Source organism: Theobroma cacao, chromosome 2, assembly GCF_000208745.1.
Source record: "Theobroma cacao cultivar B97-61/B2 chromosome 2, Criollo_cocoa_genome_V2, whole genome shotgun sequence".
NCBI lineage: Eukaryota > Viridiplantae > Streptophyta > Magnoliopsida > Malvales > Malvaceae > Theobroma > Theobroma cacao.
Genome location: NC_030851.1, coordinates 6507703 through 6530416, shown reverse-complemented (window position 1 = coordinate 6530416; position 22714 = coordinate 6507703). Strand labels below are relative to the sequence as shown.

The 22714-nt window shown below is 36.3% G+C and overlaps 4 protein-coding genes across 7 annotated transcripts; 2 read left to right on the top strand and 2 right to left on the bottom strand.

The window, feature by feature from the left end:
- LOC18608194 (GATA transcription factor 28) lies at window positions 132–4403 on the top strand. Its single transcript, XM_007042758.2, has 7 exons — window positions 132–883; window positions 1729–1812; window positions 1908–2041; window positions 2140–2262; window positions 2444–2549; window positions 3826–3897; window positions 4021–4403. Exons 1-7 carry the CDS (start codon window positions 560–562, stop codon window positions 4117–4119), a joined length of 942 nt encoding a protein of 313 aa, XP_007042820.1. The 5' UTR covers window positions 132–559; the 3' UTR covers window positions 4120–4403.
- LOC18608193 (GATA transcription factor 19) lies at window positions 5256–10872 on the top strand. 4 transcript variants are annotated; one of them, XM_018115488.1, is made up of 12 exons: window positions 5534–5882; window positions 6469–6564; window positions 6963–7049; window positions 7138–7271; window positions 8108–8203; window positions 8301–8415; window positions 9131–9190; window positions 9352–9420; window positions 9653–9721; window positions 10094–10162; window positions 10396–10473; window positions 10592–10872. In XM_018115488.1, exons 2-12 carry the CDS (start codon window positions 6538–6540, stop codon window positions 10637–10639), a joined length of 852 nt encoding a protein of 283 aa, XP_017970977.1. In that variant the 5' UTR covers window positions 5534–5882; window positions 6469–6537; the 3' UTR covers window positions 10640–10872. The 4 variants fall into 4 exon arrangements, with proteins under 4 accessions (XP_017970976.1, XP_007042819.1, XP_017970974.1 ...); XM_018115485.1 differs by lacking the exon at window positions 6469–6564 and having other exon boundaries at window positions 5258–5882; XM_018115487.1 differs by lacking the exons at window positions 6469–6564; window positions 10592–10872 and having other exon boundaries at window positions 5256–5882; window positions 10319–10403.
- Window positions 11104–13753, bottom strand: LOC18608192 (probable glycosyltransferase At5g20260). Its single transcript, XM_007042753.2, has 6 exons — window positions 13064–13753; window positions 12703–12969; window positions 12310–12596; window positions 11856–12073; window positions 11535–11692; window positions 11104–11421 (listed from the first exon to the last, which is right to left on the bottom strand). Exons 1-6 carry the CDS (start codon window positions 13217–13219, stop codon window positions 11311–11313), a joined length of 1197 nt encoding a protein of 398 aa, XP_007042815.2. The 5' UTR covers window positions 13220–13753; the 3' UTR covers window positions 11104–11310.
- On the bottom strand, window positions 13840–21900 carry LOC18608191 (dynamin-related protein 3A). Its single transcript, XM_007042751.2, has 20 exons — window positions 21310–21900; window positions 20482–20764; window positions 20362–20390; window positions 20156–20257; window positions 19242–19310; window positions 19096–19155; window positions 18519–18632; window positions 18388–18436; window positions 18153–18262; window positions 17533–17625; window positions 17287–17379; window positions 17061–17198; window positions 16786–16899; window positions 16586–16681; window positions 16392–16434; window positions 15992–16140; window positions 15738–15884; window positions 15054–15106; window positions 14843–14942; window positions 13840–14602 (listed from the first exon to the last, which is right to left on the bottom strand). The coding sequence occupies exons 1-20, from the start codon at window positions 21670–21672 to the stop codon at window positions 14324–14326; spliced, it is 2484 nt and encodes an 827-aa protein (XP_007042813.1). The 5' UTR covers window positions 21673–21900; the 3' UTR covers window positions 13840–14323.

Here is a 22714-nt window from a genome sequence, read left to right as displayed (position 1 = left end):
GCTTTTAAGAAATTATTATAAAAAAAAGTCATGATAGAGCCATGTGTCGCTTTTTAAAGCCTTCATACACCGGTCGGTTGTTCTATCAAAACCCTTTCAAGCTTCCTTCTATTTTGTCCCAAACCGTAAAATGGGTATGCATTTCACGTCAATGTGTCCTTAGCCCAGTCAGCCCACTATCCCCAACCTTTTTTTTTTTTTTGGGAAAATTAAAAATCCCCAACGTTTATCTAGCGAGTGGCCTTTCCACTCGCAGTGGCATCAACCGTAAATATCTTCATTTGCTAGGGGCCTTTTCTTGACCCTCTCATCTCCTCCTTCCTCCAATCTTTCTTCCATTGATTCCATCCCTTCTCCGAATTCTTCACATAAAATAATAATTTCCTTAACCCAGAATAATAATACTTTAAGACATTTCTTTTCATTATAAAATTTTAATTAGTAAGTTATTATTAATTTTCTTAACTACAGTTTTGTTCCCTTTCTGAGAATTTGTTCCCTTGCGTTTCTTTTTGGAGATATTCTGGTTGTAATTTGTGGTAAATTCGATGCAAAAGAAATGGCAAATTCGAATCACCAGCCAACATCAATGTACGGTTCAGGTGCCATGAACATGCAACAAAACCTTGAAGAAGAAGACGACGACGTTCCAGGCGGAACCGGTGGAGGAGGGGAAGAGTCTGTTGATAACCCCCAGATTGGATACCAAGAGACAGGCGGCGTTGTTACGGTTATGAATAATGGCATGGAAGAAGCTTCTCATGCCAATATTTATGGTCAAGGATCCGATTTGACCGTCGTTCCCGGTAATGGCGGCTCTGATCAGCTCACCCTCTCGTTTCAAGGAGAGGTTTATGTGTTTGATTCTGTTTCTCCTGATAAGGTTCGGGTTTTTTTTTTTTTAATGCTAAATTTTCTTTGAAGTTTTTACTTTTTGCATCTGGGTATAGGTTGATTTGGTGAATTACTGAGTTTATTTGTTAATTTGGCGAATTATGTAGCGGCCTTTTGTGTTTAAATGCTAATTTAGCTGAAAAGGATTGGTTTTTGCATCTATGCCTGGTTTATATGGTGAATTGCTCAATTTTCTTTAGAGTAATGTGGTGGGTTATGCATTATTTCTTTTCACTCAAATGAAGAAAAGTCTTCCTCTTTCCCCCCCAATTTACATAAAGTTTCTTTTTCCTAGTCAGGTTTAGTCATAACTGGTTGGTATGCTGTGCATTTGTTTATTAAAGATGTTTCGTGTTGAAGAGAATAGACTTACTATCTGGGCTCCCATTAATTTTTTTCAATTGCTTTTAATTTGCCCCCGGTTTGTGCAAAAAGGGTTCTGCTTATTGAAGACGGCTGTGTTACGGTATTAGTCATCATCGTTATTGAATCTGGCTTTGTTTGTTTTGTTGATCAGGTAGTTACATTTATTTTGATGTTGCCTTGTGGCTGTTTTATTGTAACATTCTTAATTAGAGTTACACCAGTCATGGACCTCTCTCATTTTCTCACTTGTCATGGGTTGGTTATGTAAATTCAAGTGTACAGTTCAATGTTAGGTGATTATGATGTAAGACTGTCCTGGACTTTTAATTCGTTGTGTAAAAATAATGATGTATTTGAATGTTAAACTGTAATAGAAGAATTGAAGTGAGTGCTATTAGAACTTGCAATTTCAGATATGAAGAAGTAACAAGAGGAACTTCAGAGTTTTTTTGTGCTTGATTTTTACAGGTACAGGCTGTGTTATTACTTCTAGGTGGATATGAAATTCCGTCAGGTATTCCTGCATTGGGGACAGTTCCTGTTACTCAAAGGGTATGCGTTAGATCAAACATGCAAGTTATCTTGTTACTACATTTTCTAAGGAGCTTCTGTTTTGTATTTTAACTTCTTTTATTGCATTTCCCTAGGGTCTGGGTGACTTTCCTGGGAGGGCAATTCAACCACAGAGAGCTGCTTCTTTAAACCGGTTCCGAGAGAAGAGAAAAGAGCGGTGCTTTGATAAGAAAATCCGCTATACCGTGCGGAAAGAAGTGGCTCTCAGGTATTCCAATGATCAGTTCCTCCACTTTTTCCTCATTATTCTTTAATTGGAGCTTGTTCTTCTAGCCACTTTTTAACATGCTAGGTGTGGTTTGTCAGGATGCAGCGTAAGAAGGGCCAGTTCACATCATCCAAGGCAATTTCTGATGAAGTTGCCTCAGCCTCTTCAGGCTGGAGTGTGACACCAGGTTCTGGACAAGATGAGAGCATGGAAGAGACTTCGTGAGTAGCTTTTCAAATAACTTTCTTTTCATTTATCATTGTATTGGCATTACACCTTACTTTAAGATGTTAGTTTCAAGTTTTTACTATAATTTTGTTTGTCATTCACCGTTGAAAGGGCCTTCTGTTTATTTTCTTCATTACTTTTTTTGTCATTATTTCACATAAATTTTCTGTGTAGATGTACACACTGTGGAATCAGTTCTAAGTCCACTCCCATGATGCGTCGTGGACCCACCGGTCCAAGGACGCTCTGCAATGCATGCGGACTCAAGTGGGCAAATAAGGTTCGTGAAACTAGGAAAGAGTTGTTCATAAGTCTGTTCCTCGTTTAATTGCATGCAGACTCAAGAGAGCATACTGTGAGATGATTGACAGTCCTCTTACTTTTTGTTAAATATGTGTTCTTTGTATTAAAATGATATTTAATCACACAAGATTATGATTGAGTGCTAAGGCATATCCCAATGAGTATGACCCATAATCATCATGTGAAGCTTATTTTCAATTAGTCCAGAAGATATTTAATCCACATGTGAAATTATGATTATAAAAATTTTAAAATTGAAAGTTGAGGTGGATGAAACCTTCTGCTACAAGCAAATGTAGTTTCACCCTTCAAATTTTAAAATTTTGACAAATTAGCTCTTTCCAAGTCTTTTAAGTTTTATCAAAATTAATTACTTGTGTGCTGCAAACTAAAGTCTTGGATTACTTATTCTTTGTATGTAAGAAATATAAGAAAACTTATTGGTCAGGAAATCAGCCAGAATTATACTTGTTATTTCATGGACATTCAATAAAGACATGGTGGGTATTTGTTACTTCATGAATCAGTTACTTGATCAGATGTGAAAATAGTAGTTTCTTCATTCTTAGGCTTTGAATTGATGGTGAATTCAAAATATGGAAACAACATCATAAATAAGCTTGAGTACCAAAATAAGGTGCTATCTTGTTTGAGTTACCTTTGTCCATGATCACCTTTTGATGTTTCTAAAGATCAAAGACTTCCTTTTACAGTCTTATAGATAATCGAGTTGGTGAGAATAATTGAGTTGCTGCTTCCTTGACAACTTATTGTGATGGAAAGCCATGGACCATCCCTGCCCTTATAGCAACAGATGCAACATTTTGATTTGCCATCATGTCTTCAGTTTCTTAGATGGGAGTTTATGAAAAATCCTCTTTTTGGGTGCATAATCAAGCAAACTTTAAAGTTCTTCAAAAGCCCAAGACTAACCCTTAGCCTTATCTTGTTTGATGCTTTAATATAGAAGTCTAATAAAATGATTCCATAAGCTCCATATGGGAATGGACAAGCATAAAATCAAAATTTACAAGATATAACCTTGAGATCAGTTTTCTGCTTGCAGTCAATATGTTTCTGGCACCACCATATCTTAATTTGATTAATGAGATTCAGAAGAGGATATAGCAATAAACCATGTCTTCTGAAGTTTATTAACTTGCAGAGGATAATTCTTAGCTCTTAGAAAATTATAATCTTCAATAATCACATGTGATCTTTTGGTCATTCACTTGGGAAGTTTTGGTTTGCAGGGTGTTTTGAGAGACCTTTCAAAGGTTTCCACTATACCAATCCAGGATGCATCTGCAAAGCCTACTGAGCAGGTATTGCAGACTTCATAAAACAATTTTGATTATAGTGGGTTTACTAATTGTTTTCCTTGAGTTATTTGCTGAGTTTTGTGTGTATCTGATTACATTGATACTTCATGGGTGTTTATTTATCAGAGCGATGCTGAAGCTAATGACTCGGAGGCAGTAACTGTGACTACAGATGTTGTATCTTCATCTAATGGAGATAACTCCTCTGTTTCTGCTGAAAGATGAGTAAAAAAGGCTCCTTCCATTTTGGTGAGTGCTATGCTCCTTGCTGTTTCAAGGCAGATGTCAAACTTTGTTGTAATAATTGAGTTCGTTTGACACGTGTATATATGGGCTCATTGCCTTGGATCATCATGTAAATAATTGTGAAATTGCTAGATGCAGCCTAATTAGTTTGTGTAGCTTAGGAGTACGAAGAACAAAACTTAAGTGTCACTTTTAACATTAGCAATTGTTGTTCCTACCTTCCATATATGTTGAAAGTTGAAAGTAGCAGCATGTTTTGACAATTTCCTATCTTCTCATACAAAAGTTGCATCATTGAATGCCCCAATTCCAAAGAATGGCTGCTTTAGGTGCTCTTCCTTTTTGGTGTCCTCTCAATTCTGCCCAATGATGGATGCTCAGCCCACAGGGCAACAACTTGGGTTTGATTAATTGACATTAGAATTGGGTGGACCTGAGCATTGTGGGTGTTGCTATGAGTGTCATAATTGCCTAACTGAAGAAAGAGAAATGTTACTTTCTCACTCAACATGGTCTTTGATTATTAACAATCACTTCTCTAATTGTGTTTTTTAACAACCTAAATGAACACTATGAAGCATTGATTGTTATAAATTAGTACTACTAACAATCAACAACACGTATAATTAATCCTTAAGACATTAGCAAATGATTATAACAATGGCTACGGATCTAGTGTCGACCTTGCCTTGGCCGGCCAAAAATTGGTTGCATTGCCTCGCATCATAGTCTCGGCGGCTATCATAAATGGTACAGCTGCTAAGAAAACAACTTTCTTTGTTGGAAGTTAAAATCCAAGGATTTGATGCCTTCACTCATAATTCTTGGATAATTTTATTAAAAGGCCGCTCTCTCTCCACTCTCGACTCTCGTGCAGTTACTCCACTTTACGGTTTGGTACAGTAACCATCCCCAATTCCCCACGAAACCTCACGTGCAATATTTCAAAATCACCGACCTCTTTCAACCGTCAGATCTCATTCCGACGGCTAAGACTCGCCCGCCAATCCCACTGCTCCTGTGAGATTTCTTCGCTTTCTAGCCCCACCATCCAACGGCCCCGATCTATTCTTCTCTCAGGACCAACATTACAAAAGAAAAGGAGAAATGTGGAAATTTTCCAAGTTTCCTAATTAAGCAGTTCAATGGAGTCTCTTGTAGGAAACACATAGTTTTGATGCGTGTAATTAAAACTGTAGTGCAAGCGTCAGATCAGATATTTAAAATACTTATTTATTTGTTAATACTTTGCTGTTCTATCCGTTTTTGGCTTCTTACAGTATCTTACTACTTAAACAAACTCTCTTTCTATATTATTTGTTAGGGTTTAATTCAAATAACCAAATTTACACTTCAACAAAGCTGCTTCCGTCTCTCTTTCTTCTTTTAATTCCCTACCATTTTTTTCATCCAATTTTTTAGGGTTAGGGTTTTAGGATTTTTTTTTTAGCAAGTTCTAGAAGAGAAGGAGGGGGTGGGGGTTTTAGTTGTGTGATGGTCTAGCAATGGATACGGTGAACCAGCGGGGACTGCTAGCGAGACCGTTTGGAGATGAATATGATGATGGGGGACTTGAGGGCGAAGAATTTAGCGGACCTCACAGGCTGGTCATGAATGGTGTAGCGAGTTCAGTGAGCCATGGGAATGGAGTTGGAGGCTTTGTTCAAGCGACTCGAACCAGTGAACTAACCATAGCATTCGAGGGCGAGGTCTATGTATTCCCTGCTGTTACTCCGGAAAAGGTTTTGAGTTTTTTTTTTTTTTTCTGGCTTTTGATCGTTTGGTTGCATGTGGACTTTTTTTTTTATTCAACTGTTTTATTTGGAAATGTGGAGTGTTAAACGGTAGGCTGATAAGTACCTTTGTGTTGTTACTCTTGCCTGACTATAAGTAGAGGAGGATAGCTGTTGAGAATTGTGAATTAGTATGAGTTATAAAATACAGCCAAACTGTAGGAATTTTGCTGTTGAGATTAGTTTTTTTTTTTTTTTTTTTTGTTTAGGTATTGCCATTTTACATATTAACTGATGAGATTTTGTATTTTACCATGAGAGCTTGTTTTGTATTTGTCTTTGGTGATCGCTTTGATGATTTATACTACACTTAAGATGATGCCAATCAGTAATGATGTACATTGCCCCCTTTTCTGAGGTTATAGGCTTAAGATTAATTGTTCACAATCTAAATAATTTTTACGGAGATCCTATATCTGACTTTGCAATGATTTGGGATTGCTTTCAAAAGTCTTGGAATGTACATAATATATATAGGGTTAGTTGTACATGCCTTTTATTGGTCATTGTTTACATGTTTTTGTTTTTTCATCAGACGTTCAGGACTTCTTGCAGTTTTGAAGGGAAAAGGTTTCATTCCATTGGGTGGACTTATGGCATATAAATGCGCTATTCCACTAATGGCAATGGGGTGGGTAAATGAGATTGACATCATCTGTTTCTTACTGAGGTGGGGATGACAATTGTGGATAAGCAGTAATTAAAATTCTTACTGGTGTTAAGGGCAGTGTTGTGTGCCTCATAGGTTATCCTGACTTTGAACATATAAAAAGGGAATTTTCGTTTTAACTTTTATGTTCACTTCTCAGCTCACCTCAGCCCAACTGGCTAGTTATATTATATGAGGCTTTAAGCTTTTGTCCATTTTCTTTTGTTTTTTTTTTTCCTGTTAGTTGGGGAAGGGGATATATTAGATGATGCAAAACGATTTCCACCATTGTTTCAACTAGAAATAGCATAAGGAAATAAGTTTAACCCTCTTGAATAATTGGGTCTTTATATACTGATTTGCTGGCATTGTTTTCCCAGGTGCAAGCAGTTTTGTTACTATTGGGAGGACGTGGTGCATCAACTAATGTGCCCAGCTCTGAGTTTCTACTACAAGAAAAGGTCAAGGTATCCTATATGCATACAACATCTCTCTGTGAATTTTTATTTGAATCTATGCCTTCAGTTGTTAATATTTCCTTACAATATGTTCAAGGTTGTAGGTGGTTCTTCACAAGACTCAAAGCTTTCACGAAGAATTGCCTCACTAGTAAGATTTCGTGAAAAGAGGAATGAGAGATGCTTTGAAAAGAAAATTCGTTATACTTGCCGAAAAGAGGTTGCTCAGAGGTATGTTGTGTTTGTTGATAAGTAGCTCTTAGACTCAACTGGGATTTTAGTCATCAGAAATTAAATAAGCTAATTTAGCTTGTTCATGTGATAAAGCTTACTGCTGTTGCTCTTTAATTATAAGACATATTGACAAGGTCTCTTCTTTCAAGTCTTGGTTATGCTTGTTATCTGTTAGAAAATAGCTTCATGATCCTTCATCAAGCTGCTCTTGACATCTCAACTTTCGGGTCTCATTGATGCTTGATATATTTTTATTAAGGATATCATTGGTACACATTTTCCATATTTTTTTCCTCTTTGGAATTTTTTTCTTTGAAGCCTCTTTGGAAACTTATAAGTTAAAAATGGGAATTTGTCATGAACATTCATTTAGGTTTTGTTACCTTCTATTTTGATAGGTTTAGCAGATAGGTTGGATTCTGTAGGGATAAGCTTTTCCAATAATTCGATTCAGGGTCTTAAATAGTTAATTGTATGCTCTGGAGATGAGGTACTAAGAAGATAAATAAATAAAGATTATAGTAGCATTCTACAAGTGTGCAAGCTTTCCTTGAGCTGGTAAATTAGGAACTATCTCATCTCCAATGCACTTCTATTGTTTGTTCCCCAGTTTTGTAAGCGCACTTCAAATTTGCTTTTGTCTTAAAATAGTTAATTGTATGCCCTGGAGATGAGGTACTAAGAAGATAAATAAATAAAGATTACAGTAGCATTCAACAAGTGTGCAAGCTTTCCTTAAGCCGGTAAATTAGGAACTATCTCATCTCCAATGCACTTTTATTGTTTGTTCCCCAGTTTTGTAAGTGCACTTCAAATTTGCTTTTGTCTGTTAGGATGCATCGTAAGAATGGACAGTTTGCATCGTTGAAGGAGTGCTACAACTCAGCTGATGGAAGCTGGGATCAAAGTGATGGCACTCCTGAATCTGCGTGAGTTTGAAGCTTACTTGTTTCTTTCTTGTTGATGTGAATTGTGTTAACGGTGGCATGTATGGTTTTTGTTCTGCGTTTTTGCGTTTCTTTTCAGTTTGCGTCGATGTCATCATTGTGGGATCAGTGAGAAGCTAACTCCAGCAATGCGTAGGGGGCCAGCTGGTCCTAGAACACTTTGCAATGCTTGTGGCCTTATGTGGGCAAACAAGGTAGGTGTAGAATAGTCATAAATTGCTATGTATGAAGCTTTACTTTTCAGTTGCTTATTATTAATTTTTGATGACATAGTTATGCATGGTTGAAAATTCAAACTTGAATTTAATTTTGTTATTAAAGTTTACTGGCTTTTGCCAGTTTTGTTGGTTGTTTAGGTTATAGTCTGTTGTAACACTTGTAGCTACAAGCTTTGACAACCTTCTATGACAAATCTTACTTGAAAACCTTCTACGGTAATGTCATTATCAGATTTTGAATTATTTGGGGGTTGGTTTTCCTTTCTATTGGGAGTCAGCTTTATTACCTTCTTCACATCTATAATGCACACAACATTCATTTAGATTATTTTAAATACAAGCTAGCCTACCTCTATGCCTACCATTGATTGAACATGGTTAATTGGATTATGACATTGTCTTATAGAAATAGCAGGCTGATAAAAGTATGGCCAAGGTTATGAGATTAATCTTGGCTCTGAGAGTGCGCTTGATATGCAATTACATGATGCTGATTGGTAGTTTTGATAATGGAAGAAAATGGGGAATATATGCATTTGGACAAATTTCTTGTTGAATCTCTTTGGCGTGATAACTTCATTTTGTAATCAACCTGGTTCTTCCTTGATGTTGAGATTCCTACTAGGGCAGTAGATGCTTTAGTATCTATAATAATAATACCATATTGTTCACTATGTCTTTTGATTGCTAGGGAACACTTAAAGATCTTAGAAAAGGAGGGAGGAATGCTCACTTTGATTCAAATGAGCCGGTATGTATATGGAGATGCTGATGTGTTTTTATTCACTACCATTGGGTGTTTACTTAATTATAGCAATCTCATTCTCAGTTGTTATTAGTGCTTTTTTTTCTCTAGTTGTGAACCAGGAAAGCATTTTATTCACTTCAGAAATAAGTCTTTTTATCTCACAGGAAACTCCAACTGATACTAAGCCTTCAACCATGGAACCCGAAAATTCATTTGCCAACGATGATGAGGAGGTATCAATTTCCTTGGATCAGTTTAGGCAAACATGAATGTAACATGATAATTTGCAAGTGCTGAGTTTGTTTTTACACTAAGCATTATGCACTTTTTTTAGTTAGGTTTTATTTTTGTTGTGCCATTAATGTACCTTTTTTCATATATAGAAGCAATGTTAACTGTGAAACCCAGACTACTGATGCTTCATCCTGGCATGACTTTTTGGAATTTTCCATTTTCTATCATCAGGGAAGCCCAGAAGAGACCAAGCCAGTGCATTTGGATTCTGTAAATCATTTGATAAGATCAAACGAGCAGGTGAGATTCAATTAATGGATGGATGGGAGGGATTCATCTCGTGATTTTCCAATTATAAGCCAGATTCTGAATGGCATATGATATTTCAAAGTCGATGTACCAAGAATTTTTGGGGTAGTGACAATCAAATTGAGTTCATTATATGCCATGCTGGCAAAGATGTGGTCTTGTTTGAACCTTGTTGTATAGAGATGCTTAAGAAGTCACTTCTGTATAATGAGCCTTTATCAAATATAACAGAAGTGTCTCCTAGTGTATTGAACTTCTCAATAGTAATGTTGTCTTCTTGCTGCACAAGTTCATTAGCTAGAATTACAGTCTGCAAGTGATTGTCTTTTGTTGATTTACCAAATGTTGTCTACTGATATGCAGGAATTTGCAGAAAACTCACATCCTTTTCCCATCCAAGTGGTGAATTCCTCAGTCAACCTTGATGATGAGGTATTCTGTTGGTTCACAAGCAATTAAATTGAACTGGGTTTGATAGAAACAATTTATTCCAGTATTTGTTTAAGAAGCTCTGGTGTTTAACTAATAATAGTGTTCTCTTAAGTAATTGCGTAAGGGAGAGTTATTATTTCTTCTTTTGGTTCAAAGTCTTAGGTGCAGAACATTTAAGAGTAGCTCTCAAAGGCATATTTTACTCTCTAAGAAAGCTTGTCTACATGCAATAGGACATGCAGGAAACACTGGAAGAGCTTGCCGATGCCTCTGGGTCAGATTTTGAGATTCCTTCGCATTTTGATGAGCAGGTAGTGGTTTTTTAGCAACCTGGCATCAACCATATAGGAGACTAACCATATACTTCAGATGGGCTTAATAGCCAAAAATGTTATTACTTCTGCAAGTTCATGAATACAAAACTTACAGGTGGACATTGATGATACCAACATTGGGACCGAGTGGCCTGGGACTTAAGATGTTGCGATATGTATGTGAAGTTCAATCTTCCAGGTGGAGGAGGTTTCTTTTATGACATGTTTGATCGAGCAGAACTGGTATTGACTAACAATAGATTTCCAGAGATGTTTTGTTTATAGACATAGAATTCCCCTGTACGTGAGCTGCTGGACTTAACGCGGGCTTTTTGTTATTTCATATAATGTGAATAATATTTTGTGCCTTGCTCATTGCTGCCTCTTCCATGTTAAGCGAATGTAATTGTAAGTTTTAAATCCAACAGGCATTTCATGTGCATTAAGTAAATGGTACAAAATGCAGGATGAGCCATCAATTACTCAATCGGAGATGTACAAGGGCAATGTCACCGGAGTTTTACTTGTTTCGGAAGTTCATGGTTACGTGCATAGTGGCAGCAGGGAACCTATGATATTTAGGTACTTGATATGGTAAGGCTAAAAGTTTGAGGTGGATCGTTGCGGTGAAAAATGGAAGACAAGCTTGTTGAATCAGGCCCAGGGGCACAATTACTTGACAGACATATCCAGCTATGCCTTTGTCATGATTTTTCGAACATGGGAGGATTACTCCTTACAAGGAGAAGACCAAAATTTGGATTGTACAATCATCCGAAAATAAAAGGCTTCGAAGGCACTAGAGTGAGTGTACCAGGCACATCGTCTAGTAATTCAATACGTTCGGTACTTGGTAACATGACGGCGCTGCCACAGCTGATACATGACCATATGAAATGCATCATATTTGATGGGAGGTGAGTTCCACTGTAGATGCCTCTGCACCTGATTTGCAGCCATACCAAAATAATTAGTAAATCATCGTTTTATAATTTCAAACACATTGAAATTTTAAAAAATAAATAATTAGAGTTTTCTATGATATTCGCATTTGTTACCTGCACAGTATTGTAATGCAGAGATTTGAATCTGTCATAGGATATTCTCTCAAGAATGTGCTTAATCTGTTGAACCTCATCTTCCTTGATTATTATTGAGAACTTGCTCCAATCAAGAATATCATTGAATGGCAAATCATGGTGACCTGACATAATAGCTGGAGGAAGAAGAGAATTAAACAGCTTAGGAAGCCAATCACAATAGATGAAGCAAAATAAATCAACCAGGAAAGGTCTATGTATAGAAAATTTAAGGAAAGGAGGCAAAAAATGAGAAAGGAGCATTTATAAAGAAACATGTTAGAAAATTAAGGATCTTACCAGGGACACATCCATGGTGAATGGAGAGCGCTATACGTGAGCCATGGACGTCAGACCAACCAGGACACATGCAAAATTTAGCTGTGTTGAACTTCTCTAGGTGTGAGACATTAATCATATAATTGCTCTGAATGTCAAGCTCTGTGTCATTCTGCCAAGCACTAACCAGTTCACGTCTTAGCTCAGACTTGCTGCCAGCCCAGAATCCTGATGTATACCTGCAACATAAGCCATAAGCCAGTGTATTCATGTAATTTTAGAGGTAAATTGATATGGTGGTGTGCAAGTCACAGCCTTGTTCTACTGGAGAAGTTAGTTAAAGCAGATTCTATCCATGCAAGAGCACTTAAATAAAAGAAATCCCCAGGCACTAAATATTTCGGTTTCAATTGTCAATGAATGTTCCAGAAGAATCAAATTTCAAGAGCACGTGTAATAGCAAAGTTGGAGTTACCTATTCTCAGGGTCAAATCTTGCAGCGGGAAGAGAAAATGGCTGCACTATTTGAGGAAGAGGGAAGTCCTTGTGTGGGATATATCCATCATCATCTCCACTTGTGCACGCAACTCGAATTGAATTCTTGACAAGATGGGCAACTCCTACAGTAGCCTTCAAGCCAATGTCATGGCAAGTCACGAAAAAGTGATCAGCACCTAAAGTTCTATTCCAGAAAGGGTACTTGACCATCAAGCTTTCCACATATTCCTGGACGGTTCTGGTCATGTTCTCATAAGAGAGTCCCTGCACATTGACATCAGTGAGGAGTGAGGCCCAAAGAAAGAGATGTAAAAGAAAGCATTCTTTTCTTGAATCGGAACTAATAGCGCAAAAGAGACATCAAAATTACCTTGCCTCTCATTTTATGACAGGAAATGGGAATGAAGAAGAGATGAGCACTTTCAGGGTCATTTGTCAAAAACCGACTTTCTCTAATGTTCTTAAAGAAATACCCTTCACTGGTATACTTGCCGGAAAGACTCCTTGGTGTATGATAGTACATATTAGGGTCTCCATCCGGGTACAGGAAGATCTTGAAACGTCTCTCCATCTCTGCATAATCCAGCTTGAAAACCTCGGGAGAGTGAAAGATTGCAGTCTCTGGGAGTGGCTCCAGCTTCAAAACAGCGCAAAGTTAATCAAAAAATTAGTTGAAAGAAAATATGCAAATAAAGTAGAAGAAAGTGACGAAAAGAGAAGGCAATGAGTACCGGCAGAAAGGGCTGGGGAGACAGGCGTTGGATGAAACTGCAGACAAAATTTCCGAAACAGATGAGGAGGCCAAGAAAGATTATATGGGCGGAAACACCGTAAAGAAACGCACTGCGGACTGAACGTAAAGGACGAAGGCTGATATTTCTCGTCATTTTCCCGGGGAAAGATGGGACTTTTGTGAGGAAAATGTGTTTTCTTGGGACTTGGTTGATTAGCAGGGCAGAGGAGGGAAAGGGTTTAGAAAGACACAGCGTGAGCTATTTCGTGCTTCTAGTTTTGACGGTTGGCGGAGTTCGTTAGTTATAGTCTCTACTTTTGCCACGTGTTTCTTTTCACGCAGGCTTACCTTTCTTTTTCTTTTTCTTTCTCTTTTCTTTTTTTTGGTTTCTCTGGTAAAAAAATATTGTAACTTAGAGAAATTAAATTAATTATGCTTTATTTTCTCTGGAGTGAAACTTCTCTTTTTTTTTTGGCCAATAGGCATAAGCTTTGGTAAGTTCTGCTTCTACCATATTCGTATTTTGTGCTCTGACGTTTAAACCTAAGGGGAAACCCATTCGTATTCATATAAGAGACCCTCCCACAACCATTAGAAGCGTAGGAATTCCAGAGCCTTAAATTATGCACGAGATGGATGGCACCTGTGCCTACATATTTTACAACTGAAAGAACAGTTTTGATCGTTGTTTTTTTTTTGGTGAGCAAGATCTTATCAAAATAGCAGATGCAAACAGATATTACACGTTTCTTTCCACCAAAACCAAAAACGATGGAATTCAAATTTCACATCAATATATGGAAAAGCATTGGATACAAACACCATGGCTAACATTCTTGATCTAAGTACATTATCACCCAAACAGTTAGGCCATGTTTACTGCCTGATGTCAAACAAATACGGGGGCAAGGAGATTGTTGAAAGAATAATTATAGAACGAAAAATCTATTGTTCCCGACCAAAATAGCAAGTTTTCACTCCCATTATTCTTCCTGGAGTGATAAACCAATGCAATTATAACCCTATATCATGCTAGGAGAACATGGGGAAATATATCGAGCAAAATGCAAATGCACAATAGCTGACTTGAAGATATCTAGTTGGAAGATAACACCAGTTAAACAACACGCCAGCTTTGGTTGGAGGAATTCCAAAGATCTTGAGTGAGAAATTAGACTAAGCAATCAAATGAATATGATGGATGCCTCCACATTGACAAAAACTTGGACCGACATGCACAATTGCACATTCAAGCGGCTCACAGATCAACTGTAGGATAAAGACCTGGCATGAAACTGCGTCCACTTCCATTCGAATCTGCATTACCATATAAGTGTGACTGTAGTTCCCCTGAGTGAGAAGACTTGCGAGATTTTGTGTTTTTAGGAGACACTGCATAGGAATCATTAGACCCACTACTTGTAGAATACATCGATGATGTTGGCAATCCATGGATCTTTGGCAGCCCTGTTGGATCAGAACCCAAACTGTATCCCCTCTCAACTGTTTCCGCTTCCAATGGCAATTCGTCCAAAGTCTACTTAAAAGGATTTGAAAAGGAAAACGAAAAGAAGACAAACCAATAAATCTGACTGCAACTTTGTACTTATTGCAATTTACCCAAGAAAATAAAAAGTAATGAATGTAGAGCATCAGGGATATGATGACAATTGTGCATGTAAACATGGAAAAAAACATTTGACGTTTTACTTCTTAACAAACAGATAAAAATTCTTATGATATGTTGACATTTTGATATGAGGTCAAGAAAACCCACCCTGAATGCCTGTTGAAGAACTCGGAGTGTTTCTCGAGTACGCTTTCTCTTTGTAGCAATCTCATCAGGTTCCTGTAACATTTCTTCAAACAGGTTTTCTCTGTTTTGGATCATAAGACAAACAGGGGTACTCAACAGTCAACAAGGAGATTATCAAAAGGATAAATAATTGAAAGAAATTGAAATCAAGTCAAATGTCACAAAGCTCTACCTGTAGAGCTTTTTGATAAAGACATTGTGAAGTTCACGTTTCGTATGGTTTACCTGAATATAGATATCATCAACAGACAGAGATTTATTAGTATGATGCTTCAGCTTAACAATGCAATATTGCACAATTGTTAGGATAACACAGCTCTTACTATAGCCTATGGAGAGATATATTATTGATAAAACAGCAATTAGCATACAAGAATTACAACAGTTTCAGGTTCCAAGATAAGAAATATATAGCAAACATAACCTCATCAAGCTCAAGCAAAAACTTGTAGACCAACTGGCATGCCCCACATCATAATTGGACAAGTAAACAAGATATAACATTTAAACAATCATGTAATCCATCACTATTCCACTATAACTTAAAACACCTCATACTTAAATAACCTGTAGCCTTGTACAATAATATATGCTTCTCTCCAGATTAAAATAGTGGAGGATGGTAATCAACATACTTAGCACCAATCTTGTTTATGTCAAGCCATATAATTGCTTAACCAATGTAAGGTGAAAAATAGAAATTAATTTGGCTGGTAAGAACTAGAAAATCCTAACTCGAACACAATAACACTTTCCATTATATTATAGTTATCAGGAACTTGGCCATGAACATGGATTAAATATTAAAAAAGCACAAGGAAATGTAATTAGCAAATCTACTCAGTTTCAAACTTACCAAGAAATGCATAATTGCTTTAGGTACAGAGTCGTCAATATTCTTCCTAACAATGTCATAGTATGATCTTAAGAGTAATTTTGTGATGGCAATTTCAATAGCTTCATTCTCTGAACGGTCTTCTGAAGGCCTCAAGACAGGTGGAGGCTGGAAAGAATAAAAAACATGCTTGTCAAGATTGAATTAATAATTTAAATAGTAACATATTATTTAAGTTAGCACTAGGACCTTGATGGATAATCTGATGTGTATACCTCTCTCAAATGGATCATGGAAAAGGCCTGTTCCATGTTATGAACAGGTTCACTATATTGCTTGTTGGTTGAGCTCTCCTTAACTAATGAACGGTTATCACTACCACCAAAAATAGAAGAAATGCCCCAAGTTGAACCACTTGTGCTTCCTGATAAAACCGAGGTGTAGAACATCAATTTACTCCTATGCTGCTTGATAATAATATAAAAAATAGGGCAAGAAATATCAAAAACCCAAAAATTCATATTGTGCAATTCTGAGACCCCCTTCAGGGGAAAAAAAGGGAGAGAAAACCCTCAATATTTGGCTTTCTTGTAAAACAATTATAAAAGGAGAACCACAGATATTAAAGCAACATATTCCACAAATTCAAAAAATGTCATCCTAAAAACACGTTACCAGCAGATGGAACTTTCTCAACATCTGCAACAGGACGGACACCCTGCAAGCAAATGGAGTATAACATTAAAAGTTAATTATCATAAAAAAAAAAAAAAAAAACTGGCAAGGGAGAGAAGATTAGAAAAGCAAGAAGAGAACAGGCAAGGGAAAGAGAGCAGATTTTGGCCAATCAGAAACACAAAATTTCTTGCCTGATCAGCCACAATTCCATTAACTTGTCTTGCAAGAATAGCCCGAGATTTAATACTCCTTTCAGAAGCAGGTGCCTTATCAGGCTCTAAGCTATCCTGATTAAGTCAACAAAGAAACGGAGAAAAAATGAAAATCAAGGGTCATTAGGATTGAATAATAGCAATACTACCATAGAAATGACTACTAGTAGAGGACCTACCTTTGATCTAGATATAGGCAAAGGAACCCGTGAATTCTTGATCTGCTGATTAGCAAGCTCTACAGCCTTGCTCCCACCCACAAAATTTGGGTGGGAAGTATTTATGTAATCCATCTGCAAGATTGAATGGCTTATATCACAAAAAACTAAACATCTTTGAAAAGAACATAAGAATATAACATGTATTGCACGTCAACTGCACCGAGTTCATAATTTACAACAGGATTCGGAATAGGGACATAAAACAATATAACATAGAAGAAACACAAGAATACCTCCATTTCAATAATATGCCCTATCATTGTTTCAGATGGTTCAAGGCCTTCTCGCAGAAAATTCCCGATAACTTGATCCATATGCTTTCTTAAAACAGGAAAGCGCTGAAGTTCATTCACCATACAGCGATGGCTAATCTGGAAAGAGAATAATTCTATTAGAAAATCTTGATTCTCAAGCAACAGAGCTGTGAAACTACAATGAAAATCTGGAAGATAAAATCACCTTTATTAATTCATCATATATGAACCGGGCGCATTGAAGGCTTGGATCTAGCAAACGAGCTATTTGCCTTCGAACAAGTACTTCAAATGGGACCTATATATAAGAAAATTGAATTATAACACTATGCTCTGGGTTTAACATAAAATAATTCCAAGCAACCATTTGGAATACAGCAATTTAGATCTGTAAAAATATACAAAAAATTTCTTAAATAAAACATTCAAAGTAGAAGCCACCAGAACCTACTTCTGGTACAAATAGTGCAGATCGAGGACCAGTTGCATTCTGAATGGCAGTTCGAATGTCATCGTCAGTCAAGTCTTCACATGGATCAACCTCCTGTATAACAAACCAGTAAACAGCAAACTCAAAATCAGGACCAGATTACATAAAGGCACTCATCAGTGGCACGGCTGTACATCAATAAATTCAATAGTTGCAAAGTAAGACTTGTAATGCCTGTGTCTTACATGAAGCAGTAGCTCTGAGAACAAATAAGAAAGTTTTATATTTTAGAAAAAAGAGAGGTCAAAAATTAACAATATGAAACCAGATAACCACCAATAAGGTTGTCATATTTATTTATTTTTTATCCTGTCCTTGCAGAGACCAAGCACAAAATCACCCACAGGGAGTGAAATTCACACATTACTGGAATCAACAGAAATGTTAATGATGATAGGTGGTAATGATGTTTATAGTAATTAATGATCAACTTTTTTACAATGATGTGAAGAAACTAAAGATAAGGAGATGTATAATATAATGAAACTCTAACGAAAAATGGAAAAGAAATCCAGCTAGCAAAAAATTCCTTAGAATGAAAGGTATGCAAATATCCCAGACACAAATATCTGCCTACCCACCTCCAAGCTCTTAACAAAGATTGATTGGAAAATATAATGAATCCGTGCTCCACCAGACAGCTCAGATGTAGACATTTCTTCATTTTTACCCTCTACCATAGATGAGAATGCTGTTTCCAACAAAGCATTAATTAACAGTATCATTACCAATTTAGTAGAATGTATATAAAGGTGTACTTCAGAATATTAGTAAGAGAAAAAGGACAATTTACAGACAGTGAAACAAAATATTTACCTTCACAGTACTTTGAAAGAATATTCAGCAGAAGAGCTCCCTGACCAGCCTATAGGTTACAAAACCATAATCTTGTCATAAGAACCAATCATTTCTCAACCAAGTTCTGGTAAACAAACAAATATACATGCCTTTGATTCTGTGATTTCTCCATAGCTTGCATGCTCCTTTGCTACAGAAACCAGTGCAGAACTAATGCGTGATTTCAGCCCAGGAAGTATTGCCTTGATATGTTGTACTAAAATCTGCAATGGAAACAGCATAGAAAGACTCAACAACAAGATAAAAGAAACACAGAAATTCCCCCTATGCCAACTGTACATGTCTCTGTCATGCACAGCTGGGTCACAGGGCTGAACTTAGAGGATTGCAATAAGTTCTCAACCAGCATAAAGCCTTCTACAGATCCTATAAGCACGAGGGTGACTTGATTCAGGTAAAAGGACAAAGAAAAGCAGGAATGTTCAAGATATAGCTAAGCCTATGGAAATTTCCCCAGATAGAGCATACAATGCAGTCCATGTTCAATCTGGTTGGAAGTAAAAGGGAGGTTTTTTTTTTTTTCTGCTCCAAATGAGTAGCATAAACAGGGGGAGAAACAGATTGAATTTTTTAGGAAGTGTAGGCATTAGAATGAAGCATCCAAATTCGAAAATTTAAATTATACTCCATAAAAGTTTTGGAAACCTCATCTTGCAAATATTTTACCTGGTTCAGCTTCTTTGCCAACTGAGGTACACCACAACGATCAGCTAGACCATTATATACCTATGTACCAGCAAAAAATATTAGCAAATTGATGATGGAAAATGCATCAAACCATGTACAATTGCTAAAGGTTGGTACAGCCATACCGGACGACTGCGGAAGAACTTTTCCTCAGCTATAAGGGCATCCTTGATACTCCGGTTGAGTAAAATATCCTGTTTAGAGGACAACATAAAAGTCCAATCAAAATCTCAGCCCACTAGGAAAATAGGATTCCTGTTAAGCAGTATATTATATAGAAGTAAGAGCAAAAAAGAAATCACCCAAGGCCACTAGTTACAAAACAATTTCCTAAATAAACAAGTATAGTAGCATAGTAGAAGCAAAACTATCATAATTTACTAACAATTAAAATAGCTTTTATTTGCTTTTGTGGATGGAAAGAAATAAAACGTTTTTGGGGCAGTAGAGTTACCCATATTAAAGCTCTTGCATACATGGTTTTTTACACTCCATTCCTGCTCTAATGACCAGCAATTTTCAAATGTTTAAATGTTATGCTGTAAAAAGCAGCCATGTTCTTGACTTTCACACCCCTTCGTTTTAGTAATTCTATTTTGATTCCTTTGACTAATTATCTAGGCTTATCAAATTCAGGCTCCATTATACCATGTGCTGCATATACTTCAGGTTGCCTAAGAACATAAAAGTTTTGAGGACCTGACACACCATTTTTGAAACTGACAGTGAAGCGACAATAGCATACGGCACACAATAAAAAAATGACAGGACATGTACACGGACAGGAAGATCTCACCATGCAAAATGACATGAAAAAAGTTAATATATGTTCTAATTCAATAGAGCAATATCACAGAAGACCAAAATGCCATTAGAGCATCTCAAAGTAATGACTACAGCATAATTGTTAAGAAAAACAACTCTAAAAATGACCCATCATCCACATCAACAATGCATTCAGAAATAATTTATTTAAAAAGAGTAACAAAATACAAACTGATGAATTAATATTGCCATTCCTGAAAGGTTACATGGTTACCTCCTGACTACGATTCACAACACCTATGTAACCAAGTCGAAGGGGAATCACTTTCCCAAGCAATAGGTTACGAGCATCAGTACCTCGATCCATTATATCCAACTGGTTCACATACAAATAAGCCAAAACTAATCAGAAATTTAGAACAGCTTACATAGAAGTTGTATCATAATCTGAAAAAGAGAATTTCAAGTTAAAATTTGCACCTTTGTGATTATGCCAATGGTTCTATAACCTGCCAGCATAAAATTAGCAAAATGATTCAATTAAATAAATATCAAACAGCAACTCAATACAGAAATTGGCATTTTGATAGTCAAAATTACCATCAGGATCAGCATTTCCTGCAATTTGAAGTGCATCAGAATTTGCTAAGTCTGAATTTGCTGGAGTTACAGCTAGAATCAGACAGCTTGGCTGTTTAATGTAAGACATGATCATTGTTCTAATTCGAGCTTCAATGTCAGAGGGCTGGTCACCCACAGGAACCTTTGTGATTCCAGGAAGATCCACAAGAGTGATATCTAGAACATTTGGTGAGAAAATCTTAAGTCGAATCTGCTTGTCTGACACACCTTTGTTTCCTCCAGCCTCCCTATCTGTCTCAGCCTGCAGTCAATTGAGATTTTCTTAATGTAAGGACATTTTCATTTCTTTTAACTCCACAAATTACAAACATGCTTTCTTGATCTCATAAAAACTATTATAACTTGCAAGCAATAAAAGGCTAGAGTTTGTCAAAGAGCTTGGGGGAGAGAGAAGAAATATATCTGAGATCCTTAGCCAATAACATCTAAATTAAGTGATTCTCTTTACTAGTTAAGTAACTATCTACCTAAACCCTAAAAGCTTCACTGTAGTGAATTTCAGCGTCATTATCACCTAAAGCCTAATTATTCCTTTTGGCAAGCTTTCAATTTCCCTAATCACAACTTATTGTGCATCTTAATTCTTTCACGTATCATCTAATTAATCTGTTTCTTGCTTCAAAATTTATCTCACAATTTTAATAGTCCTTAAGCAACCAGTCAGCAAAAGAAAATTCAAAAATGCCTAACTTCATAAAAACCCCATAATAAAAACCTTTTCAAATTGAATAATCAAAATGCCTAACTTTTGAGCTTCTCAATCATAAAAAGCAAGCAATAAAGAACCTGAATCTCCCTGCGAATCTCAGAGAAATCATAGAAGCGCTTTCCAGGCAAGTGAAGAAACTCGCCATACTCCTCCTCAGAGCCATCAGGTTTACATTTGGTCTGAAGTAGCTGAAGGACGAGAGGGCGGCGCGTGCAGATATCGGAACCGCGAGGCAAGAAGTCTCGGCCAACGAGTGACTCAAGCACGCTGGACTTGCCACTGCTCTGGCTTCCAACCACCGCCACCTGCGGCAACTCTATCGTGGACTGGCTCCCAAGCTGAGCAAAGATGTCCTGTAGCTTGTTTACTATCGGTATGACGGAAGATCCCAATGGAGCCGCAGATGATGGAGGCGTCGATGCTGCTGCTTCTTCAGCCATTGGCTTCACTGGTTAATCAATCGATGAAAAAGATCAGAGATTTAGAAACGAAAAATCTGAAGAAACCCTAGGGTTTTGGATTTTTTTTTTCAAAGCAGAGAACCTTGGTTTTTTTTTTTGTTTTTGGTGGGTGTGTTATGTGGTTACTAGAAAGAAAAAGAGAGATCTTGAATCTTTGATTGTGTGATTAAGGATTTTGAAATTCTTTTTGGGGATTTTTTTTATTACTGTAGCATTCTTTTATTTATACAATTTTTATGCGAGTTAGTGTTCATATTTAAAACTACTACTAATCTCTAATCAGCAGAATGTGGCTAAGGTTAGATCAAGTTTTGAAAATGAGATAATAATAGACCATTATTTTGCAAAAAAAAAAATTAACGAAAGATTATTTGTTAAAAATAATAAGTTTTGAAACTTGAAAATGTCTTTCTAAGTATTTAATAGATAAATTTATAAAAATAATTTTTAAATTAAAAAATCGAATCTTACTTTTTAAACAGAAAATCATACATAAATCAATAAATCAAATACTCAAATATCCATATAAAAAGTAATTAATAAAAAAACAAATTAAACAAATTAGCTCAACTTAGTTCCCTCTCTAAATGAAAATTAATTATGGATACCCCATTTCATATAATGAATTATGAACCTAAAATTAATCGGACTTTTAAAGCTAAATATCACACTATTTTTGTCTAAAAAACATATGACCTGATATCTTCCATTTGATATTTTAAAACATTCATCAATTCTTGATGTTAACTACTTCCAATTTTTCAATTTTCGGCTTTAATTTATGGATTGTAATTTCCTACCATAAAATGTCTCAACTTAATATGCATGAACTTAACTTTTTCAAAAATATTTTTAATTTTTTTAATATAATTAACAAAATTTTTCACACAATGTTTTGTTGTGATTCTTTTATTTCAATCAATACTTTATGAATAAATTTTATTCTCACAAGAGATTAAATCATTAATTCTGTCATAATTTATTGAGCAAATCATGCAACTCTTCTAGAGATAAAACTTAT

Bases quoted from the DNA above. Each gene is read 5' to 3' on its own strand.
- LOC18608193 (XM_018115485.1), top strand. From the start codon at position 5,646: ATGGATACGGTGAACCAGCGGGGACTGCTAGCGAGACCGTTTGGAGAT. The intron at 5,883-6,962 runs GTTTTGAGTTTT...TTGTTTTCCCAG, and splicing joins CTGCTGTTACTCCGGAAAAG to GTGCAAGCAGTTTTGTTACT. The intron at 10,474-10,591 runs GTAGTGGTTTTT...CAAAACTTACAG, and splicing joins CTTCGCATTTTGATGAGCAG to GTGGACATTGATGATACCAA.
- LOC18608192 (XM_007042753.2), bottom strand. From the start codon at position 13,219: ATGACGAGAAATATCAGCCTTCGTCCTTTACGTTCAGTCCGCAGTGCG. The intron at 12,970-13,063 runs GTACTCATTGCC...GCTGTTTTGAAG, and splicing joins CTCCCCAGCCCTTTCTGCCG to CTGGAGCCACTCCCAGAGAC. The intron at 11,693-11,855 runs GTAAGATCCTTA...TTCTTCCTCCAG, and splicing joins TCACCATGGATGTGTCCCTG to CTATTATGTCAGGTCACCAT.
- LOC18608191 (XM_007042751.2), bottom strand. From the start codon at position 21,672: ATGGCTGAAGAAGCAGCAGCATCGACGCCTCCATCATCTGCGGCTCCA. The intron at 18,437-18,518 runs GCATGTATATTT...TGTAACCTATAG, and splicing joins GAGAAATCACAGAATCAAAG to GCTGGTCAGGGAGCTCTTCT. The intron at 17,199-17,286 runs GTGATTTTATCT...TTCTCTTTCCAG, and splicing joins TATATGATGAATTAATAAAG to ATTAGCCATCGCTGTATGGT.
- LOC18608194 (XM_007042758.2), top strand. From the start codon at position 560: ATGGCAAATTCGAATCACCAGCCAACATCAATGTACGGTTCAGGTGCC. The intron at 884-1,728 runs GTTCGGGTTTTT...TGATTTTTACAG, and splicing joins ATTCTGTTTCTCCTGATAAG to GTACAGGCTGTGTTATTACT. The intron at 2,042-2,139 runs GTATTCCAATGA...GTGGTTTGTCAG, and splicing joins CGGAAAGAAGTGGCTCTCAG to GATGCAGCGTAAGAAGGGCC.